Source organism: Sphaeroforma arctica (assembly GCF_001186125.1).
Source record: "Sphaeroforma arctica JP610 unplaced genomic scaffold supercont1.101, whole genome shotgun sequence".
Classification (NCBI taxonomy): domain Eukaryota; class Ichthyosporea; order Ichthyophonida; genus Sphaeroforma; species Sphaeroforma arctica.
This window is the reverse complement of record NW_014040457.1, coordinates 127,716-141,218: the sequence shown is the minus strand read 5'-3', so window position 1 is coordinate 141,218 and position 13,503 is coordinate 127,716. Positions and strand designations below refer to the sequence as shown.

At 41.1% G+C, this 13,503-nt stretch overlaps 3 protein-coding genes across 3 annotated transcripts in view; 2 read left to right on the top strand and 1 right to left on the bottom strand.

Annotated features, from left to right (window-relative positions):
* Positions 1 to 1,054, top strand: part of SARC_02300 (hypothetical protein) — a gene marked incomplete at both ends in the record, with an annotated part of 4,615 nt that extends 3,561 nt beyond the window's left edge. Inside the window, 2 exons of the mRNA XM_014303966.1 lie at positions 204 to 375; positions 970 to 1,054. Coding sequence (XP_014159441.1) covers positions 204 to 375; positions 970 to 1,054 — 257 coding nt within the window. The remainder of the gene's footprint in view (positions 1 to 203; positions 376 to 969) is intronic.
* A 1,639-nt stretch (positions 1,055 to 2,693) lies between these two features.
* Positions 2,694 to 3,344, bottom strand: SARC_02299 (hypothetical protein; the record flags this gene model as incomplete). Its single annotated transcript, XM_014303965.1, has 1 exon — positions 2,694 to 3,344. The coding sequence occupies one exon, from the start codon at positions 3,342 to 3,344 to the stop codon at positions 2,694 to 2,696; it is 651 nt and encodes a 216-aa protein (XP_014159440.1).
* A 457-nt stretch (positions 3,345 to 3,801) lies between these two features.
* SARC_02298 (hypothetical protein) lies at positions 3,802 to 11,128 on the top strand (the record flags this gene model as incomplete). The annotated part of the gene is made up of 10 exons (XM_014303964.1): positions 3,802 to 3,886; positions 4,171 to 4,322; positions 6,197 to 6,341; positions 6,802 to 6,951; positions 7,208 to 7,398; positions 7,774 to 7,922; positions 8,200 to 8,387; positions 8,918 to 9,187; positions 9,716 to 10,182; positions 11,033 to 11,128. The coding sequence occupies 10 exons, from the start codon at positions 3,802 to 3,804 to the stop codon at positions 11,126 to 11,128; spliced, it is 1,893 nt and encodes a 630-aa protein (XP_014159439.1).
* Between the last annotated feature and the right edge of the window lie 2,375 nt (positions 11,129 to 13,503).

Below are 13,503 nucleotides of genomic sequence, written 5' to 3'. Positions count from 1 at the left end.
GCATATGTGTATGTATACTTACTTGTGGCTACTATGGGCGTCGTAAAGCAAATTGGGTTGTTAAAGTGTTGGCTCTAGAATGCTTCATCGTCATAATGGAGCTGCTCAGAGTCTAGCATGCATGTTTTGAGATCTAAGCCATCATTCTTTCTATCTCACATCTCATCGCAACATAATCTTGTGTCGGTTACATTTCCCTACAGATAAAATGCTGCAGAATGCGGACTTGGCAGATATCCCCCTGCTGATTTTGGTAAACAAACTGGACGTTCCTGATCCCGTACCACTGGCAGATATCAATGCTATGTTCTCTACATTTGCCAGTGTAATCGGTGACCGGCCTGCAAGGGTGCATCCTATATCCGCAATGACAGGGTGTGTAGCAATATATACTAATATATGTATGCTTTTGCTTGTGAGTTGTCTTTTGTGTTCTACACTGATGCGAGTCTGGCATCGAACATAATTTTCACGAGTACTATGTAGTTGTTTGTGTAGACATGGTTTGTTCATGGGCGGTGGCGTGATGTGAAATCAATTTACAACGAGCCCTTTTCGAAGTTTGACGTCATGTCACAAGCAAGTTTGCGAATGTATGCATCCTGTGTATGGGTTTTCATATGCTAGATTATGATTGAGTTTCGCACTATACTCGCTTGCTAATACCGATTCGGTCCGCTGTGGGAACACTATTGGAACTAAAGTTGTTCCCCTTAGAAAGTGTCTCTGGTTAACCATTCAATTTCACAGCATTGAGTATGCCTGACAATCAGGTATCTGTCACGGCTTTTGTTTGATATGAATGGAGTATACAAACTATGTATAAATACGCAGTCATCTTTTGGTAGCGGTGATTCGTTCAGTCAAATGCGTAATACTTGCACTCAAAACACACGTGATTCTAGAGAAAAAATAAATAAGATTGTTTTGTCAGCTTTGCTCACTCGTATCCGTCTTTGCCTGCTACAGAGACAACTGCAAGGAAGGGGTGGAATGGCTGGTATCATGCCTGAAGCTGAACATTCGACAACCAAACCAACCCAGTATCTCTTAACGATGATGCACGGGAAATAAATAAATAGTATAACATTATTTAGAATGAGATGGAATGAAGATAATTGAGCGAAGCATCATATGTTAAAATGCATTTTATAAATTTCATCATGGGAGTTCATATCCATACAAAACAAGTTGGCTATATCAGCGCATGCTCTACGTAACTGCCATTATTGCAAACTCGCGTTACTTTTTAAACTATTGAGTGCGAATCAGAGAGATTCTCGAATAGCAAAGTTAGAGAAAACCAAAACTACCCACAATTGCATATCAATAGGTATGAAGGTTTGTATCAAGAATCGGATGTCCACATGGCGGATACAATTCTACAAGTAAAATAATATCGAACATACAGAGCTGATTCCGAAATATGGTGCCGCTTACGAAACGCCAGCTCTTTTCTGCTAATACGATCTTTGATACAGCCTTATGCGTTTTATTCGGATGTACAGCTCATATTTTGAAGTGCCCAAAGGATGGTCAATCGGGAAAGCTGCGTAAAAATATATATACTTCTCGACCCTTCTCGCTACTTTAGTGCACACATGTGTGTGTACACACACATACACACACACTCTCTCTCTCTACATATAGAGCCAGAGATGGTAGAGATAGAGTAGAGTGAAGGGATACGAGTCCCTTTTTTAACAGTAAGTTGTTGAATTTTTAAAGAGGCTATGTATGCAGTTGTGGACAATTGTACGATATACATAGACAGTTAGACTCCGAATGTGCATTTCCACTATGCATGTAAATACTTATGTCTTGAAATGTATGTTATCCTTTTTGAGATTTTCCAAAAGTTTTAAATTGAGACAAAAGAAATACATACTGTAGTTACATTGTTGCAAGATTTGAACAAGCAAGTGAAGCATCTCAATTTATTTTGACCTCACAAATCACAATTAACAATTTGGCATAGACGCATTTCACATTTGCGACCGTCTTTTAGACCCTTCAGCTGTCAGTACATACCTAAGAGCATGTGCCACACACCTTTGTGCTCATTGGATACGCAATTCGAATATCCCTCCATGATTGGTATAGAGTGTTTGAAATATCACGACTGTTTTCATTTAAATATTTGGCGGGAGTTGGAGAACCGAGAGCTTTCTTAGAGTATTTTGGAGCTTTTTTAGAGTAGCTCCGAGCTTTTATGGAGCAATATCTCTGATAAACGGGATTAAAAACGATAAGGGGAAAACAAAAGTCAATGAAAGAGTAAAATTCCAAAATTTGACTATACTGCAGTGCATTTCCCAAATATTTCTACCAATTAATTCGGGACATGCCAGCGATGCCACATGTATGTATGTCTGTGCGAGGCTGCCGCTGTGAGCCAGTGAGCTGCTATATATCTCCGTCAAAACTCAAAAGTCAAAACTCACAATCCGTATTGAACTGGGGGCGACTATTTAAAAAATAATACATTTGTATTGAATCACTCTATGATGATTGATGAATCAGTATTCACTCAGAACTCGGAACTCTGAAGTGTGAACTCACTGATGACTGAACTGCGAACTCTCCGAGTCTCTTCTCTCTTCTTCTTGTTACATACTTGTTTTTTAATGTTGTGAGCTCAGAACTTCAGAAGTCAGAACTGTAGAAGTAAATAATTATTTTTTATTTTAAATTTAGAAGTCGTGTGACTGTGCGACTGTGAGACTGTGCGACTGTGAGACTGTGCGACTGTGAGACTGTGAGACTGTGAGACTGTGCGACTGTGCGACTGTGAGACTGTGAGACTGTGAGACTGTGAGACTGTGAGACTGTGAGACTGTGAGACTGTGAGACTGTGAGACTGTGAGACTGTGAGACTGTGAGACTGTGAGACTGTGAGACTGTGAGACTGAGACTGTGAGACTGTTAGTCCGTGGACGTGAGTCTGTGACTGTGGACTGTGGAGTGTGGAACTGTGGACTGTGGACACTGGCTGGATAGTGACTGTGAGAGAGTGAGTCCGTGAGTCTGTGACTGTAAGTGTGGACTGCAGACTGTGGAGTGTGGACAGCGACTGTCAGGAGTGTCAGCGAGTCAGCGACTGTGAGAGTGTGATTCTGTGCCTCTGACAGGGACTGTGAGACTGTGAGTCGTGTCTCTGTGACAACTGACAGTATTCCAAAGTGTTCCGCTGTTCTGATTGTTCTCAGAGACTCGGACTCTTCTCTTCTCTGTTGTGTGAGACTTCTGAGTTCTGACTTTAACATCTCAGTTGAGTCAGTTCTGAGTTCCTCCTTAGTTCTCACTGTTCTGTTCGAATGTGCACAGTTGCTCATGAACCACATTTCTGTTTTTTTTGGTTTTTTTAAAAACAAACCAAAAAAAACTTTTATTTTTAAAATCATGACACGATTATGACGTCCAACTTTTGTGAGTTTTACGAAAAAGAACTCTACAATGTATTCCAAAATATATTTCGATAGATTTTAAAAATAGAGCCGAAAATTTCAAATATATCTATAGAGAATTTAGATCATAAATCGAATATCTTCTAGTGTGGATTTGGATGCTCGCTAGCCTCTTGTGCAGTTTGGAACTGTGTATCGTTTTTCTTTCAGAATTTAGGGCCAGAATTTTTCTAGAATGGGGTTCCTTTTTCTCTCACTTGTACTCAGCATGATGATTTTAAATATGACTATTTTATATATATAAAACAATATATTTTTGTTTTTAGAAAAAGACCTATATGTTATTACTGTACAAGTGAACATCATATATAGATATTTTTAAAAGTACATTTATATGTCGTGCGTGCCGCTTGGTGTGCTAACCGCATCTCAATACGTACGGTTGCGGGCACCGGCAAACTACACAGCTGTGCGCTATGGTAAGTGCCGTTGTACACGTTCATATGCATGTATATATCAGATGCACAATCTTATGTCAGTCATATTTTGTAATACGTATTCGTATCGATAGACTACTTCTTGCCTTGTAATACTTTTTTGGCCTATCCCAACTGTTGTCACTGCATCGAACATATATTTGACTTACAACAACTTATACCAGATAGCTACTTGAGTAGATACTGCACTATCATGAAACGTTTGGCACTACGCTTTTTCAATCAACTGAACCCTCGAACCGAAATAAATGACTTTTCGCAATCAGGTCAAGACAGTGATCAATCGAGCTCACATATGACCATACAAGGCAGCTCCTCATCTCGATCCATTCCAACGATCAACAACGAAATATCCGATAGTTTGGGCACTCGTATGAGTCCTTTTTCAAGCCATAATACAATGCAGCCGCACACACAGGTATATTTAAAGTTTTGATAGTTTTAGAATCACGTGACGTGCTTATGTAGTCGATCCCTCTTATCCAGGCAGGAACGATGTCTTGAGTTCGCGAGTTTCATGGATTGGTTCCTTTTATTGTATCCTTTCTTTCTCGCATTTAATGCTATCGTATAGTTTGGTCTATGTCATTGCTTTCAACTATAGTTATTCTGTGTTGGAAGGGGCGTAGTGCGTAGTACGTAGCCCTCTTATACAGGTGGTCATATGACGTCGAATACCTGGCCCGTTGTGTATCTTTCTGTTCTGAAGCAAATTTTTTTTGTTGTGGGTTTGCCTGTTTATATGATTTCGATGCATATGTTTATAAGTTTGTTGAACATATTTCTCAGATACACACTGTTGACTGCACCAGCCCCGACTTCATATATGTTTGGTAATATCCTGACGTGTTTATTGTATATCGAGCAGACCGTATACGGTTGGATATTTTCAGGCGTTGCGTGCCATGACTTCGATAAATATGTCTCTGAGGTACACACTATCGATTGTATCAGCTCAGAGTTTGTTTGTGTTTGTTTGTATCTTGACATGGTCTATTATATATCGGTTTGATGCAACAAGTTGGATATTCCTTGGCGTTGTGTGTGTGCTATGGTTCCGATTGTTTTCTCTGAGGCACACATTCGCGGCGATTGCATAGGTCAATCTCTTCATCACACTCGTACATGTACAATATGCTCCACTGGGTGGGTTGTGAGCTGCTAAGTTTGAGTACGTATATGTATATCTGTGTAAGGTAGGGTGGCTGTTTGGACGGGGGAGGTGTACTTTGCCGTATCCGGTGCACTGAGTACTGTCACGTGCACCCGACCGAATACTTTCTTGTACATCATTCGCATCCAACTGTGAGCACGTTTCAGTAAGTATGAGTGTGGATTCGTGATTGTAGCTTGAGTCATGACCGTCTCAGTCGGTGCTGATCACGAAAAGTTCGTTCGCCATGTTGTACATCTTTTTTTTTACGGTTTAAAGTCGGGAATGCAATAATTTTGTCTCACACACGCTCATTCGAGCTGTTCTTTATTCTTGACACCCATTATTGATGGTTATAGAATTTATGTTTCGAATTATACATTACATATGATATATATTATAAAATATTATATATATATATTGTGTTCTGTATTATGTAGTATTATGTATTATTTCTATTATATCTAATATGTGTATATATAGAAATGAATATATATGCATGCATATATATATATATATATATATGTGTGTGTGTGTGTGTCTATGTGTCTATGTGTGTCTGTATATATGTATACATATATATATATATATATATATATATATATTCAGTCTATATATATATATTTATATATCTATATCTATATCTACATCTATATATATGTATGTATAGATATATATATATATATATATATGCATTTATATGTATATAAATATATATTCATTTCTATATGTATGTATGTATGTATATACAAATATATATATATATATATTCATTTCTGTATGTATGTATGTATGTATATGTATGTATGTATGTATGTATATGTATGTATGTATGTATATGTATGTATGTATATGTATATACAAATATATATATATATATATATATATAGTGTCGTCCGTGAAGATATATTTTTCGTGAGATAAATTTACACATATTAGCCTGGAGAGCATGATTGCCATTTACGTGCATGATCATGTACATATATATACATCTACAGTCTGAGGAATACAAATCTTGCGTAGGTTCTGCTATCTTCATCGTGAGCTCATGGAGGGTGCTGTACTTGTACATTCCTGGTATATGAGGGAACAGTTCGAGACCCCTAATGCTACTTGCGTTGTATCAATTCTACCTACAGTCTGCAGGAAATGAATGTGTGGGTGGGGGTCTACCAGGAGTCTTCCTCATACAATCAATCGCTGACTCACTGGTCAACTGGCCTGAAATGTCGGAAATCGAGCTCTTCCCCCTATTCGATCGCCTGATACGCTCCTCCGATAGCGGTAAGTAGGACCATGCTGAAGTGTGGAAATTTATGCCCATATTATATGTATATATATATATGTGTGTGTGTGTGTTTACGCACATACCATACCGGCACGTGTTGTGTGTATCTCCATAATTTAATGTTGTAAATTATGTATTATCCGCATGGTTCCATACCTGGTCGATTCAGTGTCTGTCATCGGTATACAAGGTAGCAGACGCTGGCATATTGTGACTAGAAAATATCTGAAGTTTTTTCATGTGCTGTACACTGTATGTTTTAACTCACCACCCCGTATAGATTAATCCCTTTATGTTTCTATATGTATATATATATATATATATATATATTCATGTAGAAAGGCGGTATGACAGTCGTGATTTAGGACCATATACTCTTGCAGTCACCCACAGATAGTCCTATTTCCAGGACCCTGTAGCCACATTCCGTCTAATGGTATTTCCACATATGTGCAGATGATACAACCGGGCAACGGTATCGAACAGAGGCCAAGTCCTGTATACCAGCACTCGCAGGCATTCTGGATGCTGCAGGGAAGCAGACGGTGGACTACACATCGCAACTGCTAGTACAGTGTCTCACCAGCCTGCGTTTCATTACTAAAGGTGTGTGCCAGCTGCTATTATGAGCAGTGAATATTGTGGGCCAAGTCGCTAACCTATCCTTAGATAACAATCAAGGGCTATCAATTCACTGTAGCGGATGATTGCTGCATGGATCAGGCCGTAGTATCATACTCACCACCCACTTCACGTTTGTGTACTCTGGCGGAGATTCTCAATACTCCGTGAGCAGTGAGGTCTGTGTATATCACGCCACTCCACTCTGTGTCTGTGCTCATACCTTATGTCTTCTCTGCAGGCGATCCCTACAACATCACCATAGCGACCAACCTGGACGTGCTGATCAGCTGCCGCAACATCATGCGTCACTTTGCGCACGACGCGAGCGTGCAGCGGTACTGCTGTATGATTTATCGGTCACTGACATTCAACCGCGCAGACAATCAGCGCCTGGTGGTAGAAATTGGTGTAGTGCCTCTGATCTACAAGGTACGTTGGGCCTGTGTGGGGTGTTGCGTGTGTGCGTGTGTGTGGGGTGTTGCGTGTGTGTGTGTAGGGAATTGCGATTGCGTGTACCCTCTCGAGGTGTGATTTGTGAACAGTGGGGTTGGCGATGTCAATGTGTGTGTCGCGGTGGTGGTACATCCCTGTGTCTGTGTGGTGATATCAATGTGTGGTGATGGAGAGCTGGGCAGTCTCACACATGCCTGGTTGATTTGTATGGGATTCGGGGTTTATTGGTGTGAAGTTTACCTTTGGTTAGCGGCTATTGATAATGTTACATGTACAGGCATGCCGATAGTAAACTTTACTATCTCCCTGTCTCTACGGCTCTAACATTTATCTATCCCAATACTCCACCAGGCCATAGCGAAGTTTCCGGATAGCCCTGAAGTTCCGGCGGCAGCGTTCATGTGCATACAAAACATCACCTGGCTGGTGGAAAGCAACCGCAACTCCATAGTCACAGACGGGGGACTGTTGATTATCATTGACTCTATGCGCGCTCACAGGTAAGGCGTGTTCTGTAAGGGACTATTATATCACGCAGCCGTGTGAAGTATCGATAGAGACTTTACCGTGACTACTATAGTATGTCTATCGCGTAGGTATCTATGTATGTGATAAGTGTAAGCGGAGATATTGAGCGTATAGGTATTTCCGAAGCATAGCCGGTAGTAGTTGTTCGCATCTGAGCAATCACGGCCTGACGCGGTAGTCGTCGAACCCGCACCCCTCTTCACGGACAAACCTAACACGTATGGCATACCTCCATCTTGCTTCTATTAGCGACAACGTCGATGTGCAGAAGTGGGGCTGTGGAGCTTTGCAGAACCTTGCCTGCTGCTTTCAGTGCACGTCCCTTCTGATACAAAAGGGCTCGCTCCGTCTGGTGCTACAGGCCATGGCTACACACCTGGCGGATCCCATAGTGCAGAACTACGGCCTGGGTGTGCTGAGGAACATTTCGTATCTGAGTAAGTAAACGTCACGTTTTCATATTATAGTGTTGGCTGGTTACAGGTATTTCAGTCCATCTGTCGTTCACCTCCACCCCAATCCCTACTGGTTTGAGTAGGATAGCTGTCTTATGGTAGAGTACATCCCACCCTCAAATCTCATCTCATTACAATCACATGGCGCGATTACAGCACCCCTTACCTTGACGCAACCAGTACATCTCGAGAAGTACAATTCCAATTTCAAAGGCAATGAGCCCCCTCTCTCATTTCACATCGTATTCAGTTTCGATAACTAGTAAAACTACAGACACGGGCACAAAGAACACAGCCTGCAGTTTATATTATGCATCACCTGGCGTCTCCCACCCCAATTCGTCCCAGAACCCAATACTCTTCGCAACGGGGTTGTGCTATTGATTTTCTTCTGCAGCGGTCTGTTCTATTACTAGTACGTCTCAATAGTACACTTGCAGAACAATATTCCGTAAGCAACATCCCACCCTCATCTCATCCAATACTTCCTTTCTTCGTTTGACCCACCTCAGAAACCAACCGCGTGTCTGTGGCTGACAGCGGCGCGTTTGAAACCGCGATCACTTCGCTGGTAAACTACAGCGCTGATTTGGACGTGCAAAACAGCGCGTACTCGTTCCTGCTGAACTCAGTGATAGATGTACCGGAGAACAAGGCCAAAATCCTGCGGTTTGACGCGCTTTTGCCCGCGATATTCCGCGCGCGCGCGAGGTTTCGCGACGATAAACGCTTTGCGGATAAGGTGGCGGTGTTATTGGATCAGTTGTCGGACCAGGGAAAGAGTATGTACTATGTTGATGCGGTGTCTACGGGAACTAACTCCCACTGTATCGATATATTGGAGGTATTCGATGTATTTGTAGGTAACTTTGGTATATATCTGCGCGAATTGATCGCATTTGAATTTGGTATACACTTGCATAGGTTTTTTATATTTCGAAGTAACTACTATGATGGTTGTGTGTATCTCTATCTGGTAGCACTTTAGATGTCGCATGTCATTCAGTAACTTCCCTTGCGCATCAAGTTCTTAAAAACAACCAAGCACACACAAACACATACATATATATATATATGTGTGTGTGTGTGTGTGTGTGTGTGTATTGTGTATATGTATAGATATTTATATATTGTTATATATATATTTATATTTATATATGTATATATATGTATGTATGTATATATATATATATATATGTGTGTGTGTGTGTATATATATATATACTTATATACTTATGTACTTACATACTTGTAAACTTGTAGACATGTACCTACTTATATGCACACACGCGCAAATACCACCACCATAGGTCACTATATTGTGCTGGAACGCGACATCGAACCCTTGTCGCTCTTCGAAGTGTCTCTGCGCAGAATGGCGCCGCTCTCGCCCTCCGACGACACACTGCTAGGGCGTTTGGGGGGTAGTGGGTTAAGCAGTTGTGACCCACGTGCACATACGAACCACGTGTACACCCATGCCACACCCCTGATGTCTGGGTCCTTGGATGAGTGTGTGCTCAACGGGCACTGTGGCCACAGGGAGCGGGACGGCGTAATTATGAGCGATCTGATTGAGCGAGAGACCGTGGCCCAATCAAAACCGGGCGATAAGGAAGTCTCACGCAGACCGAGCGCTTCTATGCATGGGATCCGCATGGGCGTGTGTGATGTGTGTAAGGGTGCGTATCTGAACTCGTTGGTGTTGGCAACGAAGGCTAAGGGTGAGAGATGGCTGCTGCACCGAGTGTGCGGGCGACGCTGTCACAGCGCAATGGTATGTGTGTACACGCAAAGCAAAAGCATTGTGTACTTTGTGTACATACACGATCGCACTTGTGTTAGCACGGTCATATGTGTGCACACAGGGGACCGTTATATGTGCACATACATCCACGCACACACGCATACGCGCACATCGCTAACTCTAGGTGTATGGGTATTGTATGCATGTAGTGTCCTACTGGTGTCTTCGTCCATGTAAGTATCTCGGACTGGCTTCACACTTGTTTTTGAACTTGGGAGGACTGCGTGTCTACAAAACAATTATTGGATCCACGTGTTCATAGCCGTGTCTACTGCACTTTTCCTGTCGAGTAAAACTTCTGAGTGGATATCGCGTAGGTAGTCGAGTTTTGCATGTAGTGCTTTAGAAAAAATACGGATGTAAGGTTTTCGGGTTTAGGGTTTAGAAATATTATATATGCAATTTAAAATTCTATTTGCATATAAAATTTAAAATTCTATATGCATATAGAATTTTTCCTTTCTGCTGCCAATCTCCGCAAAGAGTTGTTCGACTGTAAATCCGTTGGCACAGACTATTCTCGCGCTGTATCAGACGTTTGCTACGCTTATCAAATCTGTTTCAGCGATTTTCTATCTGTAGTCGGCCTATATGTACCTTTTTTATTATGTGGTAATGTTGATATGAATGTTTCGTTTAGATGAACGTTTATTTATAAAACGCACACGCGTATGTACAAAATAGGGATAAGACACATTATGGAAAATATTTGGTCCCCACTAGGCAAATATAGTCTGAAAGGCTTGCCTTTTTTTATCAGGTGGGGTTGTTTTACTAGCGACACATGGACTAATATCTTGTGTGCCTTTAATTATTGTAGATTAAAGCAGTCGATCTGACCCATAACGGTGGCAACCTCGCAACGTTCCAACCAGCATCAGCTGAAGACGAGCCGCTCATACCACTCCCGGCATGATGGCACCAAGGAACTGTGAATACATGCAAACCGGTATAGGCGTACAGATACACATTCCAGTATACGCGTTATACACGTGGATCCACAGACACATATACACACACATATATATATATATATATTTATATTTATATATATATAGGTATATATAGGTATATATAGGTATATATATATATATATAGGTATACATATGCGTAGCGAACACTTCCCATCACATGGTACATGGCTAGCGAGGGCCCATAACTAATGCAACAGTGCACGATCACATGCAATATACCCCGTGTGCGTTGGAATACTAGTGTGCGTTGGAATACCCAGTGTGCGCATGTGCCCATCACAGCCGTTGCTGCCACATTTGTACACAACGCTTACACTACCGTACTGTGCTGCCATGCACCGTGTTTCTTGCACACGCGCTCAAGCAGACACAGACAAGGTGATTCTAACACACACACAAAGTAAGCATTTTGTACAATGCTGTACAAATACACACACTTCATTGCTGTTGTCGGTCGGCTGCAAAATGTGTGTACCATATCGGCTTGGCGCACTGGTATGTGTGTGATATATATCTCACATATATGCGTTGTGTGTGAGGTGCTCATTGAAGCACATGTCCGTGTCCGTGTCACAACCGCCTGGTGCAACTTGAAGATACCAGCCACGCATGCCACGCACAAACACACTAGATACACTTTCACTAAAACCTCACGCGAGCGAATAAGCCCAATTACGCCTGCGGTACTAGGCCTGATTAAGGCGAGTCTGTGGTCCAAAGGTTGGGGCGGTTCGGTGAACCTGCGTTTGTAATAGCCGCTTGGGAACGACCAGCCCTTATAGTATCCGAACCACTTTTGTGTTGTCGGCCTCAGCAGTACACATGCACACCAAACCACACTTGCCCACGGACACGTCAGGCCCAAGTACGCACGAGCGCATTTGCGCGTACACGTGAGCAGACGCGCACTACACTCACGAACATAAATAAGTATTATTACGTGGGTGTTAGATTGCATGCATACACACACTGCCCTCCCGGTGACCGAATGCGCCGTGATTGCGTGCGTGGGAGGTAGTTGGGTGGTGTGCACTGCATGCGCCTCTCAATAGTAAATCTGATATGAAAGAGACTAGAGACTAAAAATAGATTAGGGACTGTACCACCTCAATGCGGCGGTTGCGCGTAGCTAACAAAACCCGTGCACACGACAGACGAGCTCCTGATTCCAAGGAGAGCGATTTTCTCCATTGGAGTGGTATCATCGGTGGAGCAAGAGTATGAGCACCCGAATAGATGGCTGAATAAAGTCCGCCGCGAGACTTAAAATAGCACATATAATTAAAGTATAAATTCAAATAATGATGGTCTGTACTGCTTGTAGTGAAAACCTCAAGTCGAATAATGATGGTCTGCTTGTAATTTAGATATAAATTAGAAAAAAAGAAGAACTTCGTTGCTTCCAATAAGAATAGAAATTTGATAACTGATGGTCTGGATAGCTCATAGAATATAACTTGATTAATGATTGTCTGTATCGTTTGTAGTTGAAATATATATTTGAATAAGGATGGTCTGGATTGCTTGTAGTTAAATTCGGATAATGATCGTCTATTGTCTGTAACTAGAATATAGTTTTGAATAATGATGGTCTGGATTGCTTGTAATTAGAATATACCCCTAAATAATGATGGTATGTATTGCTTGTGATTGGGATATAAATTTAAATAATTATTGCCTGTATTGCTAGTAATTATAAATTAGAAGTGGAAAAATGATGGTCTGTAATGATGGTCTGGATTGCTTCCAATAAGAATATATATTTAAAAATTGAAGGTATGCATTGCTCCAGTATAAAAAAACATAAATTGTCATATTGATCTTGAATACTGATGGTCTGGATTGATTATAAATAGATTTGAAAATGATTAATGACTGGACAGCTTGTAGTTAAAATGCATATACGAACAATGGTATGGACTGCTTGTAGTTAGCATATGAATTTAGGAATACCTATAGTATGTATTGCTTGCAATCAGAATAAAAAATTGAAAAATGATGGTCTCTCTGGCGTAAAATTAGGATATAAACTCGCATTTGTCTGTATTGTTTGTAAGAAAGATTGTATAAAATTGGATGGTGATCGTCCGTATTGCTTCCACTTACAATGCACATTCAAATATTGATGGTCTGGATTGCTTGTATTTAGCATAAAAGTTTGAATTATGATGGTCTGGACTGCTTGTAATTTGAACATAAATTTGTATATTGCTGGTCTGGATTGCTTTTAATAGAGTATAAATTCGAGCAATGATGGTCTCTGATACTTAACATTTGAATATATATCAGAATAATATGTTTATAAATTAGAATACTG